Raw genomic sequence first — 22,606 nt, 5'->3', positions numbered from 1 at the left:
AGTAATAGTCATGATTTCAGGAACCAGTTTAGCTAAGAAACACAAGCCCTTGGAACTCGGAGTCACCCAGGAAGAAGCTTTTCTTCCACAAACAAAATACACATCCTCAGGGAGAACATAAGAGACGGTATGCCCATGAATTATGTCACACAGAGTTTTGATAAAACTACCCATGCCTAGTGTCTCCATCTGCTCTAGACATGTGTCGGCATTAATGACATTTTCACATTTATCTGTTGAGACTTTTCCAATGGATACCTTCTTATGTTTGGTTATACGCCCTAACTTGTGACTTCCATCAACATTCCTGCCTAGTAGTGACCTTGTGAGTCTCTCACTAAAATGAGTGTGGCGAGCCATTGTCTGATCTGATAGGTCAGCCTCCCAATTCTCCAGGCGCTTTGCATGAGATATGTTTAGGCACAGCAAAGATCTGCCTATGGAGTATTGTTGAAGCGTCAGACTAGGGGACCTAGTGTTATTGTACCTCCCTTCAATGGGCCTCCCACCCCTTAATTCGAGTACTTCGGATATGTTTAGCGGGAATGGCACTAGTCCTATGTTATGCTGCCCTTGAGGCACGTGAGAGCACACCCAACACTTGGTTTGGCTTAGCACCTTACCCACCAGGGAGTGATAATCCTCCAAAGGATGCCCGCCTATATTCAGAGTACTGGGGGACTGGCATCGTTGGATGCATCTCTCTTCAACTAGGGAGTTGCAGAACTTGCAGATACAATACTCATCAGACAATAGCCCCTCACACTGCCTCCGAGTTCCTGAGCTAGCAGACCTTTTCATAACCCCTGGACCAAGTTTGATAATGGGCTGCTCAGGATATTCTATTAACTTTTCTTCGGCCTCCATTTCATCCGTATCACTCCCAGAACTCTCCTCCGTCCTCCATCCTCCTTCACAAAAATAGAATGTCCTAGAAAAAGTAAAAACAAGGAAAATCCTGGAACAAAAGAAAAACAAAAACCGCCACTCCATCGCTGGAAAGATAGTTCTGAGGCAACGTCTCTGGTTCGGGTGTCTCAACTGCAGGCTTTAGGTCTCCCGGAACAGGCTCACAAGTGACAGCTCTATGTCGTCGGTCTGAGTCTTGTCTTGCACTTTCTCCGGATTATGGACTCTCCTGCAGTGGGTGGAATGGACCCAAGTGTCTCTCTCTGCAACCTGCAGTGATGTAGTACTGGTCAGCAGCACTTGGTACGGGCCTTCCCAACGGTCTGTTAAACAACCTGAACGTAAGAAATTGCGGATCATAACATAGTCTCCAGGTTCAACATCATGACAGTTCGTCTCTGCCATACCAGGTGACAGCATTTTTAGTTTTTGTTGTTGTTGTTTCAGCTGTCTACTCATTCTTATAAGATATTGTACAGTCACTTCATTATTACACTTTAAGTCGTCTTGTGGACTCACGATCAAATGAGGTTGTCGTCCGAACAGTATCTCAATGGGGGACAGATTAAGAGGAGGTCTAGGAGTGGTTCGAATGCTGTGGAGGACCAACGGCAAAGCCTCAGGCCATACCAACCCAGTTTCAGCCATTATCTTACCTAGTTTGTTCTTGATAGTACCGTTTACTCTCTCCACCTTACCACTGGCTTGTGGTCGGTAAGGGGTGTGAAGTCTGCTACTGATTCCCATGAGTTTACACATATTTTGGAAGATATCACCAGTAAAATGGGTACCCCTATCACTTTCAATGATTCTAGGGATACCGAACCTACACACAAAGTCTTGTACAATTCTCTTTGCAGTGAACACAGCAGTATTAGTGGCTGCCGGATATGCTTCTACCCAACCGGAAAACACATCAATACACACTAACACATACTTTAGATTCCTGCACGGTGGTAATTGGATATAGTCAATTTGTATTACCTGAAAAGGTCCGTCTGTAGGAGGGATGTGGGATGGCTCAGTTGGAATAGTTTTCCCAACATTTTTCCTCAAACAAGTAAGACATGACATTGCTTTCTTACCAGCTTGAGAGGAAAATCTGGGAGCACACCAGTATGCTCTCACCAGTGTGCACATACCTTCTTTACCCAGGTGAGTCACGCCGTGTGCTGCTTCAGCCAGGCTTGGATAGTATGTTCGGGGAGCTACAGGCTTACCTTGTCCATCCCTCCAGAGTCCTGAGGACTCTTGACCACATCCCTTCGCCTTCCAGACCGCCTTCTCCTGCAGGGAACACAAATCTTGCATTTCAATTAATTTCTGCGTGTCTAATGTCTAAAAAACCATCATAGTGTCGGTCGATACAGTCATAGGTTGCCCTGCTGCCCATTTAGCCGCTTCGTCTGCCCTGTTGTTGCCTAATGACACTGGGTCTTCTTCAAAGGTATGGGCTTTGCACTTTATGACGGCTACTGTTCTGGGTAACTGTATCGCTGTCAGAAGTCCTTTTATGTGTTGTGAGTGTGCCACTGGTGTACCTGCTGCTGTCGTAAAGTTTCTAAGACGCCAAAGGGCCCCAAAATCGTGCACTACCCCGAAGGCATACCTAGAGTCAGTATATATATTGGCTGATTTACCCTCTGCCAGTTCACACGCTCTCCTTAGTGCTACTAGTTCCGCCACCTGGGCTGAGTGAGGTGGACCAAGGGGTTCAGCTTCTACCACATCCTGATCGTCTACAACAGCGTAACCAGTACATAGCTCTCCTGTCTCTGTCTGTCTATGGCAACTTCCGTCTGTATAAAACGTAAAATCTACATTTTCTAAGGGGGTGTCACGTATGTCGGGCCCTGCAGTAAAGGTCTGATTCAGGTGTTCCATACAGTCATGCGTGTCAGTATTCTTGCCTAACTCATCATCAACCAGGGTCTCCTCACCTCCCACCCTTTGTGTCTCTTGAGACACATACGGAAGGTATGTAGCTGGATTTAAGGTGTTACATCGTTTGATGGTGATGTTTGAGGGTGCCATCAGGGCTAGTTCCCATTTTGTGAATCTAGCTGAAGAAACATGTCTGGTTTGGGCTGAATTTAACAGAGCTGATACAGCATGGGGTGTATAGATGGTTGAATTATGACCTAATACTACATCCTCGCTCTTACTTACTAAAAGGGCCGTTGCTGCTACACTTCTGAGACATGTTGGGAGTGACCTTGCCACATTGTCTAATTGTGCACTGTAGTATGCTACCGGTCTGCTAGCGTCACCATGTTTCTGTGCGAGGACACCTGCTGCACAGCCATCAGCTTCTGTACAAAATAGCTCAAAAGGCTTTTCATAATCAGGTATTCCCAATGCAGGTGCTCTTGTCAGACTATCTTTAAGGTTAAAGAACGCTTGCTCTGACTCTTCTGTGTGTACAACACGTTCTGGTTTTGAGGAAGAGACTAGCTCCTGCAATGGTAATGCCAGAATAGAAAAACCTGGGATCCAGGACCTACAGTATCCACACATCCCCAAGAAAGTACGAATCTGCTTCTGGCTCTGCGGCAGGGTCATGTGTTGTATGGCCTCAATTCTGTCGGTTGTCAGGTGTCTTAGCCCCTTAGTGAGGCAGTGTCCTAAGTATTTGACCTTAGTCTGACATGGCTGTAATTTATCCTTTGCCACCTTGTGCCCTGTTTGTGAAAGATGAAGCAACAACAATTTAGTATCATGCAAACATGACATAAAAGAATCAGAGCACAACAACAAATCGTCCCCATATTGAATTAGAACAGACCCATTGTGGGGTTGAAAGGATTGCAAACAGTCATGTAAGGCTTGGGAGAAAATACTGGGGCTGTCAATGAACCCCTGGGGTAGTCTGGTCCATGTGTATTGCACTCCCCTGTAGGAGAATGCAAAAAGGTATTGGCAGTCAGGGTGAAGAGGGACTGAGAAGAAAGCAGAACATAGATCAATGACAGTAAAATGACTGGCAGACGGTGGAATCTGCATGAGGATGACAGCTGGATTCGGCACTACGGGGAATTGGCTCTCAACAACTTTGTTAATTCCCCTTAAGTCCTGGACTAATCTATAGCCCCTCCCCCCACTCTTCTTCACAGGGAAAATGGGACTATTTGCTGTACTGGCTGTACGAATTAAAATCCCTTGTTGTAACAGCCTTTCAATAACAGGATATACCCCTAGTTCCACCTCCGGTTTTAATGGATACTGTGGGATTTTTGGAGCTATCCTACCACTTTTTAGATTGACCATGACAGGGGCTACGTTTGCCATCAGTCCAGTGTCCTGTCCATCTCTGGTCCATAGGGAACCTGGTATTCCCAGCAACATCCCCTTTACTTGAGATGGACTTTGTTCTATAACAGGAGAGTGTAACATTAACCTTTGAGGGGTGTCCAATATATCCTGTACCTCATGTGCGATCTTCTCCGGTATATCTAAGAACACACCATCAGAAGTACAGTATATGACACATCCCATTTTACATAACAAGTCTCTCCCTAGCAAGTTAGTAGGAGCTGCTGCAGCCAAGAGAAACAAATGCTTAGTATGCAGAGGCCCGATAGTAACTTCGGCGGGTTTAGTTAGAGGATAATGTAGCACTTTTCCCGTTACCCCCATAGCTGGAATAGTTTTACTGGTCACCTGTAGGTTGAAAGGAGAGGTTATCACAGATCGGGCCGCCCCTGTATTTACAAGAAAAGTTTGTTTCCTACCAGCTATGTCAACTATCATTGTTGGTTCTTCACTCTGACTCTCAGTTAACCTCACTGGCTGTAGACTACAGGTATGACCTGACCCCTACCGCTGACTATTGATTTCCCGCGCAGCATTTGCTGCCGTAATATGCGCGGGTAGATGTGAGTCTTCTAGTCTATGTGAATCCCTCCTTGGAGGATATCTATGTGACCCACCTTTCTGTGTATTGAGTCTTTCCTTTTTACACTCTCTAGCGTAATGTCCTTCCTCGTTACAGTTGAAACACCTGATCACTTTAGTTTTTCTGTTATATGGGTTGTATGCTGGTGGTCGTGTATGCACCCTTTCTAGAGCCTGTATACTTACCATCATTAACCTATCACTTTTCTCCTCCCTTTTTCTAAAAAGGTTTTTGTCATGCTCCACAGCAGACTCCCTAAGAGAGTCTACTGTGACGCCTCTCCAATTAGGTAATGTGGTTTGTACTCTCGTCTTTAAATTTTCTCTAAGGCCATCCATCAGTACCCCTACAGCTACCTCTCTGTGATGTGGGTCCTCACTTATGTTGGATATCCCAGTAAATCGTGCGATCGCTGTTATAGCTCTAGCAAAGTAATCTGAGGCAGTTTCACTATCCTTTTGTATAATGGTGAAAATCTTACTCCAATTTACTACTACTGGAAAACAGATGGCTAAGTGTTTGACAATTTGTTCTATATTCCGTTGGTTAATCTCATCAGTCAAGGTGTCACCTTCCTCCAACAAACAATCTTCAATAAATTTTTGTATGTTAGTATTGGGAGGAAGACACGCCCTCAACACTACCCGCCAATCCTTACTGGTTTTTAACAAATTTCTGACATTTAGCTAACTCCTTTCTAGGGTCCGGGAATTCAGTCATAATGGAACGTAATTCTGATCTAGTCCAGGGACAATGCATTGTAACATTTCTTAAAGGAACTACACCATCCTTATCCGGTTTCCCATTGGGAACTGATATTGTGCGGACCGGGAACGCACCCTCTGGTACACTGACTTCAGGAGACACTACAGGATTTACTGGTCCTAGATTTAGAACGCTTTCACTCCTAGTGATCACGTTACTCTCACCTATCTCAGCCATTTTCTCATACTTGCGCTGAGCCTCTAGTACACTAACAGCATGGGCAATGGCCGAAATCACAGTGGGTTCATCTTCACTTTCAGATACACTTGATTTAAACTGGTTTAAAACAGGATACAACTTAGCAATTTTTCTATTTTCAGTTTTAACAACGGCTGTACTTACCCCTCCCGCCACATAAGGTGGCAGGGGCGCGCTTGCGCTGAGTTCGCCACGCTTTGCAACGGTTACATCCGCCTTGCGCGCGCTTTTTGTCACGCCTACTTCCGGTTTGCATTCGCTGCTCTGCCACGTGTTACTTTCCATTTGCCACAATTTTAAACAATCATTATGTTTATTCCTCACTTTCGTTGAGGTAATCAACCATACTTTATCTTTTACGGTATTTAGTACCTCTGCATTAAAACTTCCTATTGTTGGGAAAGGCCTATCACAAGTTTTGGTCATCTTGACCCACGTGTCACAATACACAGTTGCATATGCACCATATTTCTTACACATGAGAAACTTTGCTGAACCAATAGGGCCTTCCGTAGGCAGTACACTGACCATCTCTAGCGTATGCCTAGCACCCATGTTGAACAATATACCTTCTACCCGGAACACAGACACACCGCAATGCTCTGTTCCTTCCGGCCAAATGTGAAATACAGACACACCGCAATGCTCTGTTCTTTCCACCTAATAATTTCAACTCTGTTGCTACAATCACACCTAGAGATCTATAATGCTCGGTGAACGTATTTCCTTTAGCCGCGTTCACTCGCTTTTCTCGCCCCTGGCGAGGATCCCTAATACAGAAATATCACTGTGGGCCCCAAGGGCTATCAGCTCCTCGATACCCTGGCTCAACCACAAAAATCTGCTGAGTTTATTATCGCTGGGAGCGCAAGTTAATACAATCAACCTGCCTTTCCAGTATAATTCCTCCTAGCTGCTTCACCAATTCGCACTAACGGTGCGATCGGATCGCACTGCCTACCAATACTAATTATTAGCAAACCTTGCGATCTATTGGTAGCGCTTTGCGAAAACCCGGTTTTCGCATTCGGTATACCTGCCCTGTATACCGTCCTTCAGTTGGGCAATCCGCCTCGTCAGACAGCAACTGAGCACAATGAATAATGAACAGTGTATCTACGTTACAACATCACACACTATACACCTTTTCTGCGCAGAAAATCAAAAGTTCCCAACAACAGTAATAATATCTCAGAGGCTTTCACAAGTAATTATACTATACATGTACAATAACTATCAAAACGATTGTTTAACCACGTGGCAAGTCTACCGGAAGTTCGCGTACGCACAGCAGGAAATACACATACGCTAAGCAATGCAATACAGTTGAAACGCACAATGACAGAAAAAAGAAACAGTTTTCTCTTTTGTCCCTAGGTTCTAGTTAGCGTGCCCTAGATAATGCAAAACAGACATTCGGTTTCACAACACAGAGTAAAATTCAGGTTTTGAACACCATGCGTTCTTACCCGTTTATGACGCGTCTCCACCCTTTGTTGAGGAACCGAAATCCGTTGGTCTTGCGTATCATCGGCAACGAAACCTCCAAAGCTCACGAGCCCCCAAATTGTTATGTGCGTATTGTCGCTAACCAATAACGATTGTCGAACATCGATTTGTGTTTCCAAAGCACAAATATTTATTTGCAATAAGTGGAATAATATGCTAAAGCGAAGTAATAGTAAATACAGCCGTTACTTATCGCAGGCGCTCTGGATCCAGTGCAGTCATTCAATCCTGAAGTCTGGGGACAAGATGTCTGCACTCTGGATCACAAGCTGCTGCTTATATACACAATCAAATACAGTAATACAATGAAGATGGTATAGCTTGCATCTATTGGTCCGGGTCTCCGGAATGTCCAAGGGGTCGTCAATCATTGGCTGGTTCATCCTAAGGAATCCAAAGGAGGGGGTCATCTCTGCAGGGGGTATGCTCTGCTCTTCCCGCCAGGATTCCTTAGTCTTAAGTAGTTCATAATTCCCTATCATTCATAACTTGCGTATACATTCTGCGATTCCCTTGCAGAGTGAACCAAACAGTAGGATATGTAATAAGGTTCATTATGATACCACTCATGATGTTATTCCTTTAACCCGTTCCGTGTATTTCACTAATATGCATGTAACTCTGATATAACATATAAATACTACTATGTTTCGATATAACTGACTATGTGTTGCAACTACCATTAATGTGTACTATTTTATAAGTATGCGTGTTTGTGTGAATGTATGGTAAAAGACCAATTACTGTTGCTGCCACGTGTAGTGGATGCGTACGCCCTTTCATGCCGTAGCGTGCCCTTGTACGTCGATGCGTACCGTACGCATCTTTTCAGACAAAGACAACAAAGTTTGCTAGACTTTAATTGAAATGACTTTATCCAATTTGCTGACTTCGACAACGCTGAGGCAGAGGAGAGTGAAAAGAAATTAACTTCCCCTGCCAGAAACAAAGTGGTGTGCACGCGCACTCCCGAGGACCTCGTACGAGTTAGGTGCTCGTTAGAGCACCGCTGGTCAGATTTTTAGGAAGCTCGCTGATGGAGAAAAAAAGGTAACCTTTGAGCCTGACAGTTCTAGCACCTTTAAATTGTGTAGGAAGATTGAAGACACCTATGTTCTGTAACCAAAAACAATTATTTATTGAACTATAACTGACAACTTAGGATAACAGTTTATATGCTGCTGTTAGAACTAGGAGAGAGGGATGCTGGAAAACCAACTTTGGCTCTAAATTTTAGGAAATAATTCTAATGCTGGGTAGTAGATTACTTATGCTCCTTATTGATGGGTGCCTAAAGCATCTTTTGGTCTCTTGCTAAGCATAGATGGATGACAAAAGGTAAGATTATTAATATCCATGGTCTCCAGAGGAAGCAACAGTCCCTGCAAAATGAGAAAGTAAGATGGGAGCTGTTGCTTGTTGACAATCCTGTTCCCTAAAACAAATCCAGTTTTCAGGTGATAGATTCCTGCTAGTATTTTGTTTGTTGGGAAGCTTGCCACCTAACAACAGCAGGTGGGCAGACTACTATATACCTGGTGGTTGCTCTGAGAAACTTGATCTTTTGTAGATCGCTTGGTCTCCAATAATGCTTAGCAAAGGTATGAGCTGAGAACCATTTTGCTGCTAGCATAATTGTCTGCAATGACAAGACTTTAGCTGCTGCTTTTGTGCCTGCTGACCCCCGTAGGGAGTGGCCTCTAAACTGGTTTGTATCTATCCCTGTATCATTCATGGTCACCACAATCCTTCTTCTAATAGTAGAGGATCTTGCCATATGAAAAGGTTTTCTCCAAGTAAGGAAAAGCTGGGAGCATGTGAGCTATCAAAGCTAAGCAGCAGGATAGGCAAGAAGCCAAACAAAGGTTAGGCTCCAAAGAGTCATATATAACATTGAATTCAACTATGGGATTAGTGAATGAGGAAGTCTTAGTATGACCTTTTAGAGTGATGTGGTAACCCATAGGAGTCTGTGATAACCATTGGTCTGAGGTGTGTATGAGTGTGAGTTCAGCTTCTCTTGCTGCTTTGGCTTAAGCGAACAAAGATGCCAACTTACAGGATAAATAGCCAATGTTGGAGTCCGTCTCTCATGAAGCTAGGAAGGAGAGGAAAAGCTTGATATCCCAAGTGTGGGTGTATTTTGGTAAGATTGGTCTTGAAAGGTACATACCTCGTAAAAAATGGAGATATAGTTTGTTGTCCATTAAGTTTGGGATCATGGTAGCTAAAGCAGTACTGTATGATTTGATAGTAACTGTGTCACGTAATTGCAGAGTTGGCCGCTAACTGGTATTGGCGCAACTGAACAGGGAGGCGCAGAGTCTAACATACTCCCGGTATTCACCAGGGACCCCCGCAAGCGAGTTTGGGCTTAGCTGCAGAGGGTATGCAGGTCGCGGTTCTCCAAGACAGTCACTGGTGTAGCAACAGTAGTAGACAGGCGTAGTCAGGCAATCCAGGTCAGAACCAACCGAGCGGTGCAGTACACAGGGAGGATCCAGAGAGAAGTCAGGTCAAGCCAAATAGTCAAACCAGCCGGGCAGTGAGGTACCAAATCGAAACACAGGAGAATAGTAACAGGAAGCCGAGTCAGAGCCGAAGAACACTGGAACAGAAGTTCAGGAAGCTCTGGAGCAGGAGTGAACAAATACTCAGGCACTAGACATGTGTCAGAGGGTGCTTATATACCATAAGGTGCATCCTGATTGGGTTAGGGAGATTTTGGCAGTCAGACATGCTGACTGCCACAGGTGAGGGGAGATAGTGTCCCGCTGCTAGGAACGGGATGCGGCTGCCGAGAAGGTGCAGGCGTCTGACTGCTGCACCAAGTGTCAGTGTGGAGACAGCACCTGACAAACTGACACCAGGCCTGACTCGTATTTAGAAGTCCAGTGCTAAATAGAGTAATGATGCCTGGTGAGAGGGTTCCCCTTGAGATCACCAGAGGTTGAATTCCTTAATAATTGCTCAGTATCTAGTTTTTGTTTGAGGCCTTAAGGAGGCATGAGGCCTTGACCTCTTCTATAAACTGAGGCCCAAAACAGTCTGCATCTGTCAGATTTGGGAACTCAAGAAATTTGGGAGCAAGGTCTGCTAAACCTCCTCTGGTCAGCCACATAGACCTGTGGGTATTTGTGATGTAATTAAATGACTGACCTATTATAATAGTTGCTCTGCTAATGGCTTTAACTAGGGCTAGCTTGGACGCCATTAAAGGATCCAGGGAACAACCAGACTCCCCTTCTCTGTCTGCCTTGATGAATAGCAGGGGCCCAGCTAGATCTGCTATTTTGTTTTTGGTCTTCCTTAATGTGTGGTCTGTAGGGTCATTGTGTCTGTTTCCCCCACAATAGAGGTTAAAGCTGGATCAATATCAGGGGCAAATAATGCAGGTATATCTGGTAACCCCATATAGGTACCAACTGTTCTTTACTGATGAATGTTGCTCTAAAGGCCAGTTGCGCACATTTTTGGACCTCTGAATTGCGTTTTAGGGCCAAGTGTGTGGCGTATAATTGTTTTGGATCAGTTTTTTCTGCTAATGCCAACCTGGTCATTTGGATCTCACTAAATCACTGACACTGAGATAAGGCAGAGGTTCTTGTAATCATCTCTTGTTCCCAATCTACAGAAAGAGACTTATCAATTTCCTTTGGAGAAAAATGTAGTGGCTAGATAACCCCATATACTGACTACAGGGCCTCTTGCTGCCAGCTGCGGAAAGAGACAACATGTCAGCTCCAAGCACTAGAATTTTGCCTCCTATGGGCAATTCCAGGGAATGGGGGAATATCATCTGAGCAGATTTGCCTGGGGATAATTTTGTTTTTATTTTTCTTCTTTAAAATTTTTCTTTGGTGCCTGTGGACTCCCTGAACAGGACTCTCATGAGGATTACTTAACAGATCAGAATCTGAAGAATGAATGATTCTGAATTCCCTAGCAGAAATATTTTCTTTTCTGTTATAAAAGATTTCCTCAGGTGAAGAAGAGGAAGATACTGGCTTTTTCCCCTTTTTACTGCCAACAATGGAGGACATCATTAAAGAGTCTGTCACTGAGACAGAAACTGTGTTTTCCATCTCAGCGCTGACAGAAAAATCTGACCAACAGTGCTCTGGTGCCTGCCCACATGACTGAGGGCGGGAGTGCATGCACACAGCTCTTCTTTCACTTTCCTCTGCATCACTGTATTCAGGAGGCTTGCAGACTAACCCACATACTGTTGCTAGGAGGCAAGCCTCCCGACGAGCAAATGTATTGGGTTGAAGTAATGGTCAGGTGCAAAATCTAATGGAGGCTCTCTGCCTTCAATTACAATGCAATAACAATGTTAGTGAAATAGAATATACTGTCAGAGGGTGCCATGTCTCAGTATTGTAGGTCACGGTATTGGGAAGATTTCAACACTGGATAACCTGATGGACTTGCCTCTAGAGTACTATGAACTCAATTTGTGTATTATATCCATTCGGGGGATAGAGAACTCACCACTTTCCCGACGGTTGGCAGCAAATAGTAGCTGTCAGTAGGCCTTAGACAATCCCAACAGCGTGGATTAGAGATCTGTGCTGTCAACAGCGTTGGGAGCCCGCAAGCACCAACAGGTTCTCACTGCACTCCGTTTCCCATTTGAGGATCCCAAGCGTTGCCCGCAAACACTTGATGGCAGGATACTCCTTTGCTGGTCTCTGCCTGATTGTGCAGAATATTCAAAACAGGATGCTTCTGGGCCAGATGAGGTATAGCGACATAAGCTCTCTGGGGTGTAGCAACTCCTTGGTCCTCTGTGGCCTCCAAGTGAGTATCAATAATTTCAGCTGGACCGCAGATGGTATAATTCCCTGTCACAAGTCCAAGGCAAGTAGCCGTGTTATGCAGCCACATGGAATTTCATCTTTACAATTGTCCCAGGCAATGAGAAGCGGAAATGCAGAGTGGGACTTTAATTTTCAATAGGTAATGAAACAGGGCTCCCCTGTGTGGTGATCTGAGGACAGAAAGATAAATGCTAGCCTGACAGAAGGAGTTCTGGTGCAGGGATGGTAGGCACCCACCAGCTTGGGACCCATGGAGGAGAACAAGCCAGCTTCGTTTCCAAGAATTACTGTATATCCATTTTTCAAATCCAGTTATAGTTTTCCCTGTGAGAGGGTATATTTGCCTGTTTCAGGCAGTTAGCTACCAGCAGAAAGTGGAAGGCTTACAATAAAGCGGGTAAGACCAGAGCTCTCACAAACTAAGTTTGGCCATCTTGGCTGTCAAGCCACACCCCCCCATAATTGCAATATTTCTTAGCAGGTATTGACTACTCACTTTTTCTTGCATATAATTAATTATATAGATTGCCCATTCAGATTCTGATTGCCCTGGAGACAGAAGACTGTTCCCCTTTCATCACACTGTGCCCCCTTATCACACTAGACTCCTTTAGCACACTGTGTACTCATATCACACTGGGACCCTTTAGCACACTGTGCCCTCTTTTCACACTGTTCTCCCTTCATCACACTGCCCCCCTACATCACACTGGACACCCAGTCTCATCACACTGGAGTTGGCAGCGTGCTAGAAGGGGCCCCTTGGAATTGGACTGTCCTGGCCACCAGATAACTAATAATGTCTCATTCAACTGCCTAATGGTGCCGCAAGCCCTGCCAACACCCCTCACTAAGGTTTACCTTGAACGGGTGTCCTTTAGTTTTTTACAGGCCATGTGGCAGGCTGTGGCCTAGACTTAGCGATGAAGCAGTGCGTTGCTTCCTTTTTGAGCGCTGACTTAAATATGACGTCAGCTGCTTAGGTCATCATGCTTTTCAAATCCAAATGCCGTCTTCCCAAATCCACAAACTGGAGAATTGTCCCAGGCGAGCCACCCCTTGTCCAGTTTGGCTGATCCCTGAGAATGCGACACCAGGACCTTCCAGATTCTTTACAGGAACAGATAAGCCTTATCCGGATAATACAAGAAAAATCCTAGTTACATTGCCACTGCCAGTAAGGGAGCAGTTGCATTATATAGCTCCCAGGAGTGTCAACTTTCGTCCTGTCTCTTCTCCGCCAGTTAACAATTAACCCCTTTTTGGGGCTGCCATGGATTTTGAAAAGGAAAAAGTATTTACATGTTAATGCTGAAACAAGTGATCTGTGCCATGTTTGTGTAGTCCTTGAAAATGTGAAATGCATAAATTGATTTGCTTTACAACTGGAAGCCAGATGTATCATCCCAAGAGCTTACTAGTAAGTAATTGCCATTGCTGAATTAATCTAATTTGTCATAATTTACAATCTTCAGTACTGATGTTTTTATGAAAAAGCATTTAAAAATCATGCCAGAAAGGAGTTCATGTTAACCTGTTTGTTTTGGGATGACACACACTGGCTATATATCACTAGCCATAGCTGGCAAGATATTTCAAACAGCATGTTTGAGCCAACTAGGCTATCAGAAGCACGTATAAGAAACCTGTATATTTCTGGAGGTTTTGAATAAATTGCCGGTTGTTTAGGTGTTTTGAAACCGCCACACATCACTGGAGACTTTCCATTCAAGTCTCAAACTGCCCTATAGTAATACGGCGGTTTGGAGCACTAGTATGCCACAAAATTTGGAGGGACGTGTGGCACTTTCATACCACTGACAAACACGATTTTAAGTAAATCTACCACTAAGTATTTGAAACCTCAGTTATGTCAGAAAAATTAGATAGTAGGAAAGGCAGTTGTTACACAGCCATTTAAAGGATTTTTCCAATTAAATCATTGTACATTGAGATGGAGGGGGAGCTGCAATATATGCCCTAATAGAGAGTCTAACAGCGTTCCCCATTCATTTTCATGATGCACTGTTGTTTCCTAGTCTGATAATCACAGCACTCCAGAGAGCCTTTCGAGCACTCTTTTTTTTTTATGATGGTCTCCTTACTGCTATTTAATGTTGTTTTTTTAAAAAGTGCATATTTTCATAATACACCAAAAACTAATTTAAATATTCATTTATATATACAAATTAATTAAAATAATAAGTTATTGTGGTTAAAATGAAACTGAATTTGGGGATGTTGTTATTAAATTTCTCAGGATTAGCTTAATAGTTCCCTGCAAACTGGTTGTATGAAGTTTTTGACACACTCAAGTAAGAAATAGCAAGAAATAGTGATAAAAAAACAAACATTTTCCAGCAAAATAATCAGTGTCGTAAAAGACAAACTTTTGTATTACTATTTTTCATTAACATGAGTTAAATAGTGTGGAAACTTGTAGGTGTATAGTACATATTGATAGCCATCATAACATTAATTAGGGTAATTACATACTGGTGTTTAAAAGCTATGCCTGACCTTTTTTTAATGCAAGTACAATGCATGTTAAAATAAAACCCATTCTATGTAAGGGGCAGAGTCAATTGTCTGGGGCATATTCAATTAGCTTTTGGATTCGCGGTAACGCGCCGGAACAGCCGCGAAACGTAATACACGGTACCGCAATAACGTGGATTTTCGTTCGCAGCCCATAGGGTTGTGAATGAAAATCCGCGTTAATGCGGTACCGTAATACCCGCAAGAATGCGCACTTTTCGCGGCAACGCGCGTTACCGCGAATGCAAAGGCTAATTGAATTTGCCCCTCTGTGTTACTCTCGTGAATAACGCGGTGTGCGCACTATTACCGTTAATACAGTAATTTCAGCTCATGGCTCTGAGCCGCAAGCACAAATTAGCGTTGATATTACCGTAATAATGGTAATAATGTGCACTAGTACCGTCCGTACTATTGGCAATAGTACCAGGACCGCGTTACTTTTGGCAGTAGTGCACTCAATTGAATCTGCCTCTCTCTCAAACCTGTGACTACATAGATTGTGTTGCAGCAAAGTATTTTTGGACAGAGCTCAATTCATGTCAGTGCTTTCAAACCCTGTCGCTTTAATTTACTAGAGAAGCTTACACATAGCATAATGCATCAGTAAAACTGCAAGTACATTTTAAATAGTGTCAGCAAAACTATTTATTAGGTTGAAAGCCCTGATACAATACAGTCGAACTAAGCTGTACAAAGAAACAATCCGACCTATTCTACATGCCTGGACAATGTGTGACTTACACATGAACTACGCGGGAAAACACGAAGCCCTGACTGAAGCCCTCAGTAACTGTGTTCCTATTGGCTGACTGGAAAGGCATCCACAGCTGTCCTTGTTGCGAAGCTTTGGTGGTTGAGTCATAGTGACTTGTCTCCTATTGGCTTCCAGGAGCCAATGGCTTCCAATAGCCATTAAGGGGCGTCAACTATATTGTTGTCTTGTGTTCAGTGATTGGCGGAAAGCTGATGAGTAGCAATGAAGCATTTGTTTACCTTGCGCTGAGAGACTGATGTGTTCTCAGACTGATGTGATCTGACATGACTGGAGGAGATCAGAGATCAGAGATCGCGATCCTGGTCCACTGAGAGCCGGGGATATAAATCACAGAGACCAATCTAATTAAAGTATTGACATTCTTTATTTAAACCCTCCAACAATTCTAGTATAGTTACAGACGTACAGCTGGTATTCTTATATCGCAGTCTGATTATCCGTAGCCTCCCATATTTCAGCAATCGGCGTTACCTAGTTGCATTGTATGTTATCAGTGGGGGCATTTTATTCAAACTAAGGATTTCTGTAGCCAGTTTCATATTTATTGGGGGTCTAACAGTAATTTTATCGTATATTTATTGTACATTAGGTAAGTTCACTTTCCTGTGTCTTTTTTAATTACTGTTTCTCTGCAGTAAGTTTTAATATAATATATTTAATATACAATAGTTTATCAATTTATATAAACAGTGTAGACCTGGCAGGTAATCCTGCCGATGCAAAACAAGTGAACTCACAAGAAGGAGATAAAGGAAAAGGAATTCTATAGCGCAAGTGATTGACGGCTTCAGCAAGTTTTATCTTCTTGCCATGTTTTACTATCCCAATGTACTGCAACGACACACAGGCTGCTTTTCAACCATATGGTATGTAATGGTAACAGCATATGTACAATTTATAGTATTAGAATATGGTGCTATAGAAGTGTTTAGATGAAAATTTGTAATGTAAGAACCTTACTTTTTTCTTGTTGTATAAGAAAGATTCAGCTGTACAAACACTGGGGACATTTCTAATAGAAATTGCATAGCGCAAAATTAATCTGCAAATTCCCATGATATAGGTATGTCACTGTACAGGTTTTCTTTGTCAACACTTTTTTTTTTTTTTTTATAAATGTCCCATACTGTGTGAAGCATTTTTAGAGCTGAAGCTTTTTTATGTGATAGGGAAACAGCATTTCATATAGAATTTGTATCACAACTCAAGTACTAACAGATTTAGAAGTGCTGCGCATATATCAGACTAAAAGCAGATTAACCCAAACATGTCTGGTCACTTTGATAAACTGTCATCATCATCATCTAATTAATTGATGTCCAGATTACTAGGGGTCTATTTACCAAAGATATTTTTCATTGAAATCCCCAGAAAACAGCATATTAAAGTATCTTCTTAAGGGGAGAGCATTGCGGTAGAATGATCTTTATGTCCCTCACCTTAGCTTACCTGCTCTCCCATCCGCTCAGTATCGTAAAGGTGACCACTTTGCGATAATCACCGCAGAAGACATAGGAGACAGATCTTCTTCACAGGAGCAGCAGTTTTTTATGACTACTGTTCCTAGTGAAGAATTTTTATAGATAATCATGATATTTAAATCCTTATCTTTGTGATAAAGAATGAACTGAATCGTGTTGAAAATGCCTCCTAGGGAGATGCAAAAAAAATGGTAAGGTGCTTTCCATCTTTCTTTCTATCTATTCTATCTATCTATCTATCTATCTATCTATCTATTTATCTAGTCTATTGTGCTAGAACATTTTTTGAAGGCTTTAAAAAGTTTTATAATTTCTGCATAAATGTGAACTTGAATGTGTTCAGATCTTCATCAAGTCTTAAACATAGATAACATGAACCCAATAACTCAAACAACACACAAAATTACATACTTTTTTATTCATTGATCAAAATGTTTCAACATTAAATTTCTTTGTTGGAAAAGGTATGTGGGTGGACCTCTAGGATTATGAATTCAGTTTAGGGGATAATTAGTCAGGAGTGTCAATCAATGGGATAACAATTAGTTGTGAGATTGGGTGGCCCTGTCCTATTTAAGAAACTTAAACCAGAGTATTCACTACCAAAGACTGGTCTTCACCACACATTGATGCAGAAATGCAGAATATTCTAAAGAGTTCATAAGTTTCTAGTTCCACTATATACACTTAAAGTGGCGGAACTACCATTGGTACGGCAGGTGCCATGCACAGGGGCCCATGGAGATAATGGGGCAGATTCAGAGGGTCGGGGCCCCGGTTCCCTCCTCCCTGCACCGGGGCCCACAGCTCACTAGTTTGGCCTCTGTACACTTTTATATGTACGTGACCAATTTTAGTTACAATGGATAATGGCCCATGGTTTGGTATGGGTCTTTGCATCAAAACTAACTTAATCACTTTATACATTCCTAGTAATGTATACATCAATGATTAGATTAGTGATTAAAATGGAGGAAGGCACATAGTCAGCTCTTATGACAATTTATTCATTAACACCAGCCAGCCAATGGGACACGCCTACTGTAATGTGGGATTGTGGCATTCCCTTTATCTTTTCTATGACATTTAAAGGGACTCTAGCCCTAGGTTTTTCCTTTTTATTTGTCTAATATAAATATTATGGGATGCCTATATAAAATACTATTGTTATGAACCATTACATCATTTATATGACAGTTTTAGTAAATTCCATTATTTGTCTTATTTTCCCCATATTCCCTTCATCACCTCTCGGCGTTTCCCTGTCAGCCTAGTAGAGGTGTGATAATCCTCTCACCATACAGTAGCTTGGGAGCATAGTCTAATTGAAGAACTAAAGTGTAAAACCATTGGGGGTGAGGTATGGTGGACATGACCAGGTCTGGAGAGGTCCAAAAATATGACAGAAATCAGGGAAATAGCTAGCAGACACTGTTCCTTAAATATGCTCATAGTCTGTACAAATGGAAAACATAAAAATATGTCTAACCAATGCTTTCTCCTGTTTGAGGCACAATTAAGCACAGAACTGTTTTGAGTTCACCATTTATTTAATAGTTTTAGGGATAGTGAGATTTTCTGACAAATTTCAATAAAAAAGTAAAAAATAATAATAAGGACTCTTATCCCTATGTTTTTCCTTTTCTCCCTGTAAAAGGACAGGGTGAATGTAAGTACTACCTTTTTGTGAAGAGTCTTGATTGGGCCTTGATTACGCAGCCCTCTGCCTGCTCCAAGTCCCCACCGTCATATATCTGATAGCTACAGGTTTGAATAGCTTTTCTCGCTCATCACTTAAACCGCTGATGTTTGAAAAATCTACTATATAGCCCTGCCCACTGATGATCAAGATTTTTCGCGAAAAGGTACCAGCTAGATACGTAATGCTAGGGTATAATCAATGATTGGAGATAAGATAGGGGTTACATGTGCAAAACATATACTTTGGGTGTATTTTGCACGTTTAATCCCCAAAAAAGTCCACAAACATGTGCTTCTATATTTGTATCTCTGGGTAATTGGACTTATGATTGTCAGACTTAATGTAGTATTCTGTGGCTATGTGATTAGCAGGATTCATAAAAATATCAAATAAAGCACAGCAGTGTACACAAATTAATTATAATTATTGTTCATGTGTGACAATTTATGTATCATTTAGGTTGGCTGCTACAAAAGGCAGTAGGATTGTAAAACGGGAATACCTGAAAGTAAACGTCATCAACACCTGGTATGTCTATTAAGTTATTAGGTTTGCAAACATAACAGGCCTGATTCATTAAGGAAAGTAAAGCAAAAACAATGAGTAACTTTTCACCTTGGCAAAACCATGTTGTATTGGAGGAGGAAGTAAATGTAAAATGTGGAAACAGATTTATAATTGGAGTAGTACATGTCCTAGATCAACTTTAAATGTCAGTGTAAAAATAAAGCTATCAAGTATTAGTGTGCTACATGAAAAAACAGCCAGTTATTAACTAATACGCAAAATAATAATCTATTTTGCACCCTTTGCATTTTAACATGGTTTGTCCGGGGGATAAAATTTACTTATTTTTTTGCCTTACTTTCCTTAATGACTGAGGCCCAACATGTTAAACGTGTGTAAGGTAGCTACTAATGCCTGTAAAGGTCATTGTAAATATACTGAACCAGAGCTGGATTACTATCCCCCATACAGCAGTACCATTGCATGGGACCATATGGTTAAAAAGTATATACACTGAAATAACAGGTATCTAGAACACCCTGTCTGAAAGTGACATTTCTGTTCCCGGAACCTTGCAACCGGATTACTAATTAAAGTGACAAAAAGTAATATACTGTAAATGATACTGATTAATTGTCTGCACCAGAACTAAAATCAGAATAAGTGGAAAGAGCCCCGGTTCTGATGGGTTTACCATCTCTTATTATAAAGCTTTTAAAGAAAGATGAATTCCCCTGATGCTGCAGGCTTTTAATTCGGTCTCAGATCATGATAGTTTTACAACACAAGCCATGGAAGCCCACATGACAGTCATATCTAAAGAAGGAAAAGATCCATCTTGATGCACAAGTTATAGACCCATTTCTCGCCTTAATGTGGATGTCAAACTTTATGCTAAACTTATTGCCAATAGATTGAAATCCATATTACCGAAAATCATACATTCGGATCAAGTAGGCTTTGTCCCTGGCTGTGAAGCGAGGGACAACACTACTAAAGTGTCACTCACCAGACTGTGAGTGCTTCTTCCCGTGTGTTTGGGAACCGTGGCCGTCCACCATCCTGAGGGTCTGCGCATGCGCAGCCCTTTCAAACCCTTCAGTACATGTTCCTTTAACTTAATTGGCAGATCAGGCAACACTCCCTATATTAAGCACCTGTGGTCAATACCACGTTGCCTGATCTTGGAGTCTCATTCCCCATGAGCCTCTGAAGGTGTTCCTGTGTTTCCTCGTGTATTCAGCGCTGCTGATTCCTGTGGTTTCCAGACTACTTCTACTCCTGTGGTTTCCAGACCACTTCAACTCTCCTGAGTTTCATCGTGACTGTTAGCTGATTCCTATCCGCTGCCTCCGTGCACTACAGTCTTCAAACCACTTCAACTCTCCTGAGTTTCATCGTGACTGTTAGCTGATTCCTATCCGCTGCCTCCGTGCACTACAGTCTTCAAACCACTTCAACTCTGCTGTGTTTCATCGTGACTGTTAGCTGATTCCTATCCGCTGCCTCCGTGCACTACAGTCTTCAAACCACTTCAACTCTGCTGTGTTTCATCATGACTGTTAGCTGATTCCTATCCGCTGCCTCCGTGCACTACAGTCTTCAAACCACTTCAACTCTGCTGTGTTTCATCGTGACTGTTAGCTGATTCCTATCCGCTGCCTCCGTGCACTACAGTCCTCTGACCACTTCAACCCTCCTGTGTTTCATCGTGACTGTTTGGCTGATTCCTATCTGCTGCCTCCGTGCGCTTCAGTCTTCAGCTCATCTCATCTCTCCAGTGTTCCTCGAGACTGCTACAGCTGATTCCTATCCGCTGCTCTCCGTGCTCAACTGTTCCAGCTCAGCTCTGCTCTCCCGTGTTTCATCGTGTCTGCACCTGCTGGTTGCTATCCGCTACCTCCGTGTACCTGCAGAGTCCTGCTGGCTGCTACTCCTCAGTTCTACTCGTGTCTACAACAGCTGATCCGCTCTCCGTGCTTCTCAAGTGTTCCTGCTGGTCTCTACTCCCAGTCTGCATCGGATCTGCGCCTCATTGCTTTCATCTCGTCTAGACCATCGCTACTCTTCAGGGTCCTCCAGGAGTCCAGTTCTACATACTACTGCTTCCTGAGTATTTGTTCCCCTGCTGGTCTACCTACCTGTGCGCTGCACCTACTTGATTACCGCTTCACCCTCCAGGGACTTCGCATCCTGCCGGCCTTCAGCCGTTCAGGTATCTCTGCACTCCTGTCTGACAGCCTGCTCCTGAACCACGGTATGCATACTTCTCATTGACTGTGCTGGTGTATTGCATATCTTACTGGACTGAGTTGTTCTCCTCTGGAGTTTACTATCCGCTGAGACTATTGCCATCATTGACTGTGTTATCTTTTGCCCGGATAGTTCCTGTGACTTTCTATTATTGCAGTGCTGTTCAGTCATTACTATATTGTGCATGTCATTGTGTATCAAGTTCAAGGTGCCCGTGTATCCTCTGTATTGCAGTCTCTCCCCGTGCTCCTCCTCACATATATATTCAGTGGTACAACTTGCTAGAGGCAGACCACTGATCCCTGTTTCCTGTGTCACCTGTTCCAGTATCCTCTCACATAGCAGTGGTACAACTTGCTAACGCAGACCACTGACTTCCCGGATACCTCCACTTGGATTCCATTCCTTCACCCAGACAGCGGTACAACTTGCTAACCGCAGACCGCTGACTCTCATCACCTCCTCGTTTCTGTTGGACATTCCTCCTCACTATAGCAGTGGTACAACTTGCTACCGCAGACCACTGACTACCCTCACGTGTCCTTTGTCCATACAGTTCCTCGTGTATTACTACATATATATTACCAGTGCTGCTAGTCATAGACTTTCCTGAGCATCTCTATCATCTGCTGTCTCCTGTTCCGTGATCACCCTGCTACCAGAGTACCATATTACCACCTATACTGCTCTGGTAAGCTTATCACCTGGTGATCCCTGGGTAAAGACTCCTAGTGCCCGTGACAGTAAGATCAGGCCATGACAGACCCAGATACGGAACCTACAGCCAAAGAGATGCTGCGGCATCTGGTTACCCGTATTGAGCAACAGGAAGTTCGCCAACGGCATTTACTGCGGTGTTACCAGGCGTTAGCCTCCCAAAGAACGTCTGTGCAAGATGCCACAACTACTGTTGATGCTCCGGTGCCTTCCTCCGTTTCCCCAGTGCCATCCCAGGTGTTTACGGCTTCCACGCATCACCTGCCTACTCCGTCAAAACACGATGGAGACCCCAAAACTTGTAGGGGTTTTCTTACTCAATGCTCAGTTCATTTTGAGCTCCAACCTCAAAATTTTTCTACCCATCGTTCCAGAGTGGCCTATCTTATTTCATTGTTTTCTGGACAAGCTCTCGCATGGGCTTCCCCTCTGTGGGAAAGAAACGATCCATTGTTACAGGATAGTGCCGAATTTATTTCCACGTTTCCGAAGTGTATTCGATGAACCAGGTCGTGTTATTTCCGCTGCATC

General features: G+C 43.1%; 1 protein-coding gene across 2 annotated transcripts in view; it reads left to right on the top strand.

Moving 5' to 3' along the window:
* Window positions 1-15,764: 15,764 nt before the first annotated feature.
* Window positions 15,765-22,606, top strand: part of REC8 (REC8 meiotic recombination protein) — an 88,925-nt gene continuing 82,083 nt past the window's right edge. The window contains exons 1-3 of one of the 2 annotated variants that reach the window (XM_075211158.1): window positions 15,765-16,004; window positions 16,106-16,281; window positions 19,058-19,126. In XM_075211158.1, coding sequence (XP_075067259.1) covers window positions 16,226-16,281; window positions 19,058-19,126 — 125 coding nt within the window. In that variant the 5' untranslated portion in view covers window positions 15,765-16,004; window positions 16,106-16,225. Of the gene's footprint in view, window positions 16,005-16,084; window positions 16,282-19,057; window positions 19,127-22,606 lie in introns of both variants that reach the window. The other variant, XM_075211159.1, reaches the window with a different exon arrangement.

The sequence above is a fragment of the Mixophyes fleayi genome, chromosome 1 (assembly GCF_038048845.1).
Source record: "Mixophyes fleayi isolate aMixFle1 chromosome 1, aMixFle1.hap1, whole genome shotgun sequence".
NCBI classification, from domain to species: Eukaryota; Metazoa; Chordata; class Amphibia; order Anura; family Limnodynastidae; genus Mixophyes; species Mixophyes fleayi.
Note: the sequence above shows the minus strand (reverse complement) of the source record. Positions and strands in the feature narration are given on the sequence as shown.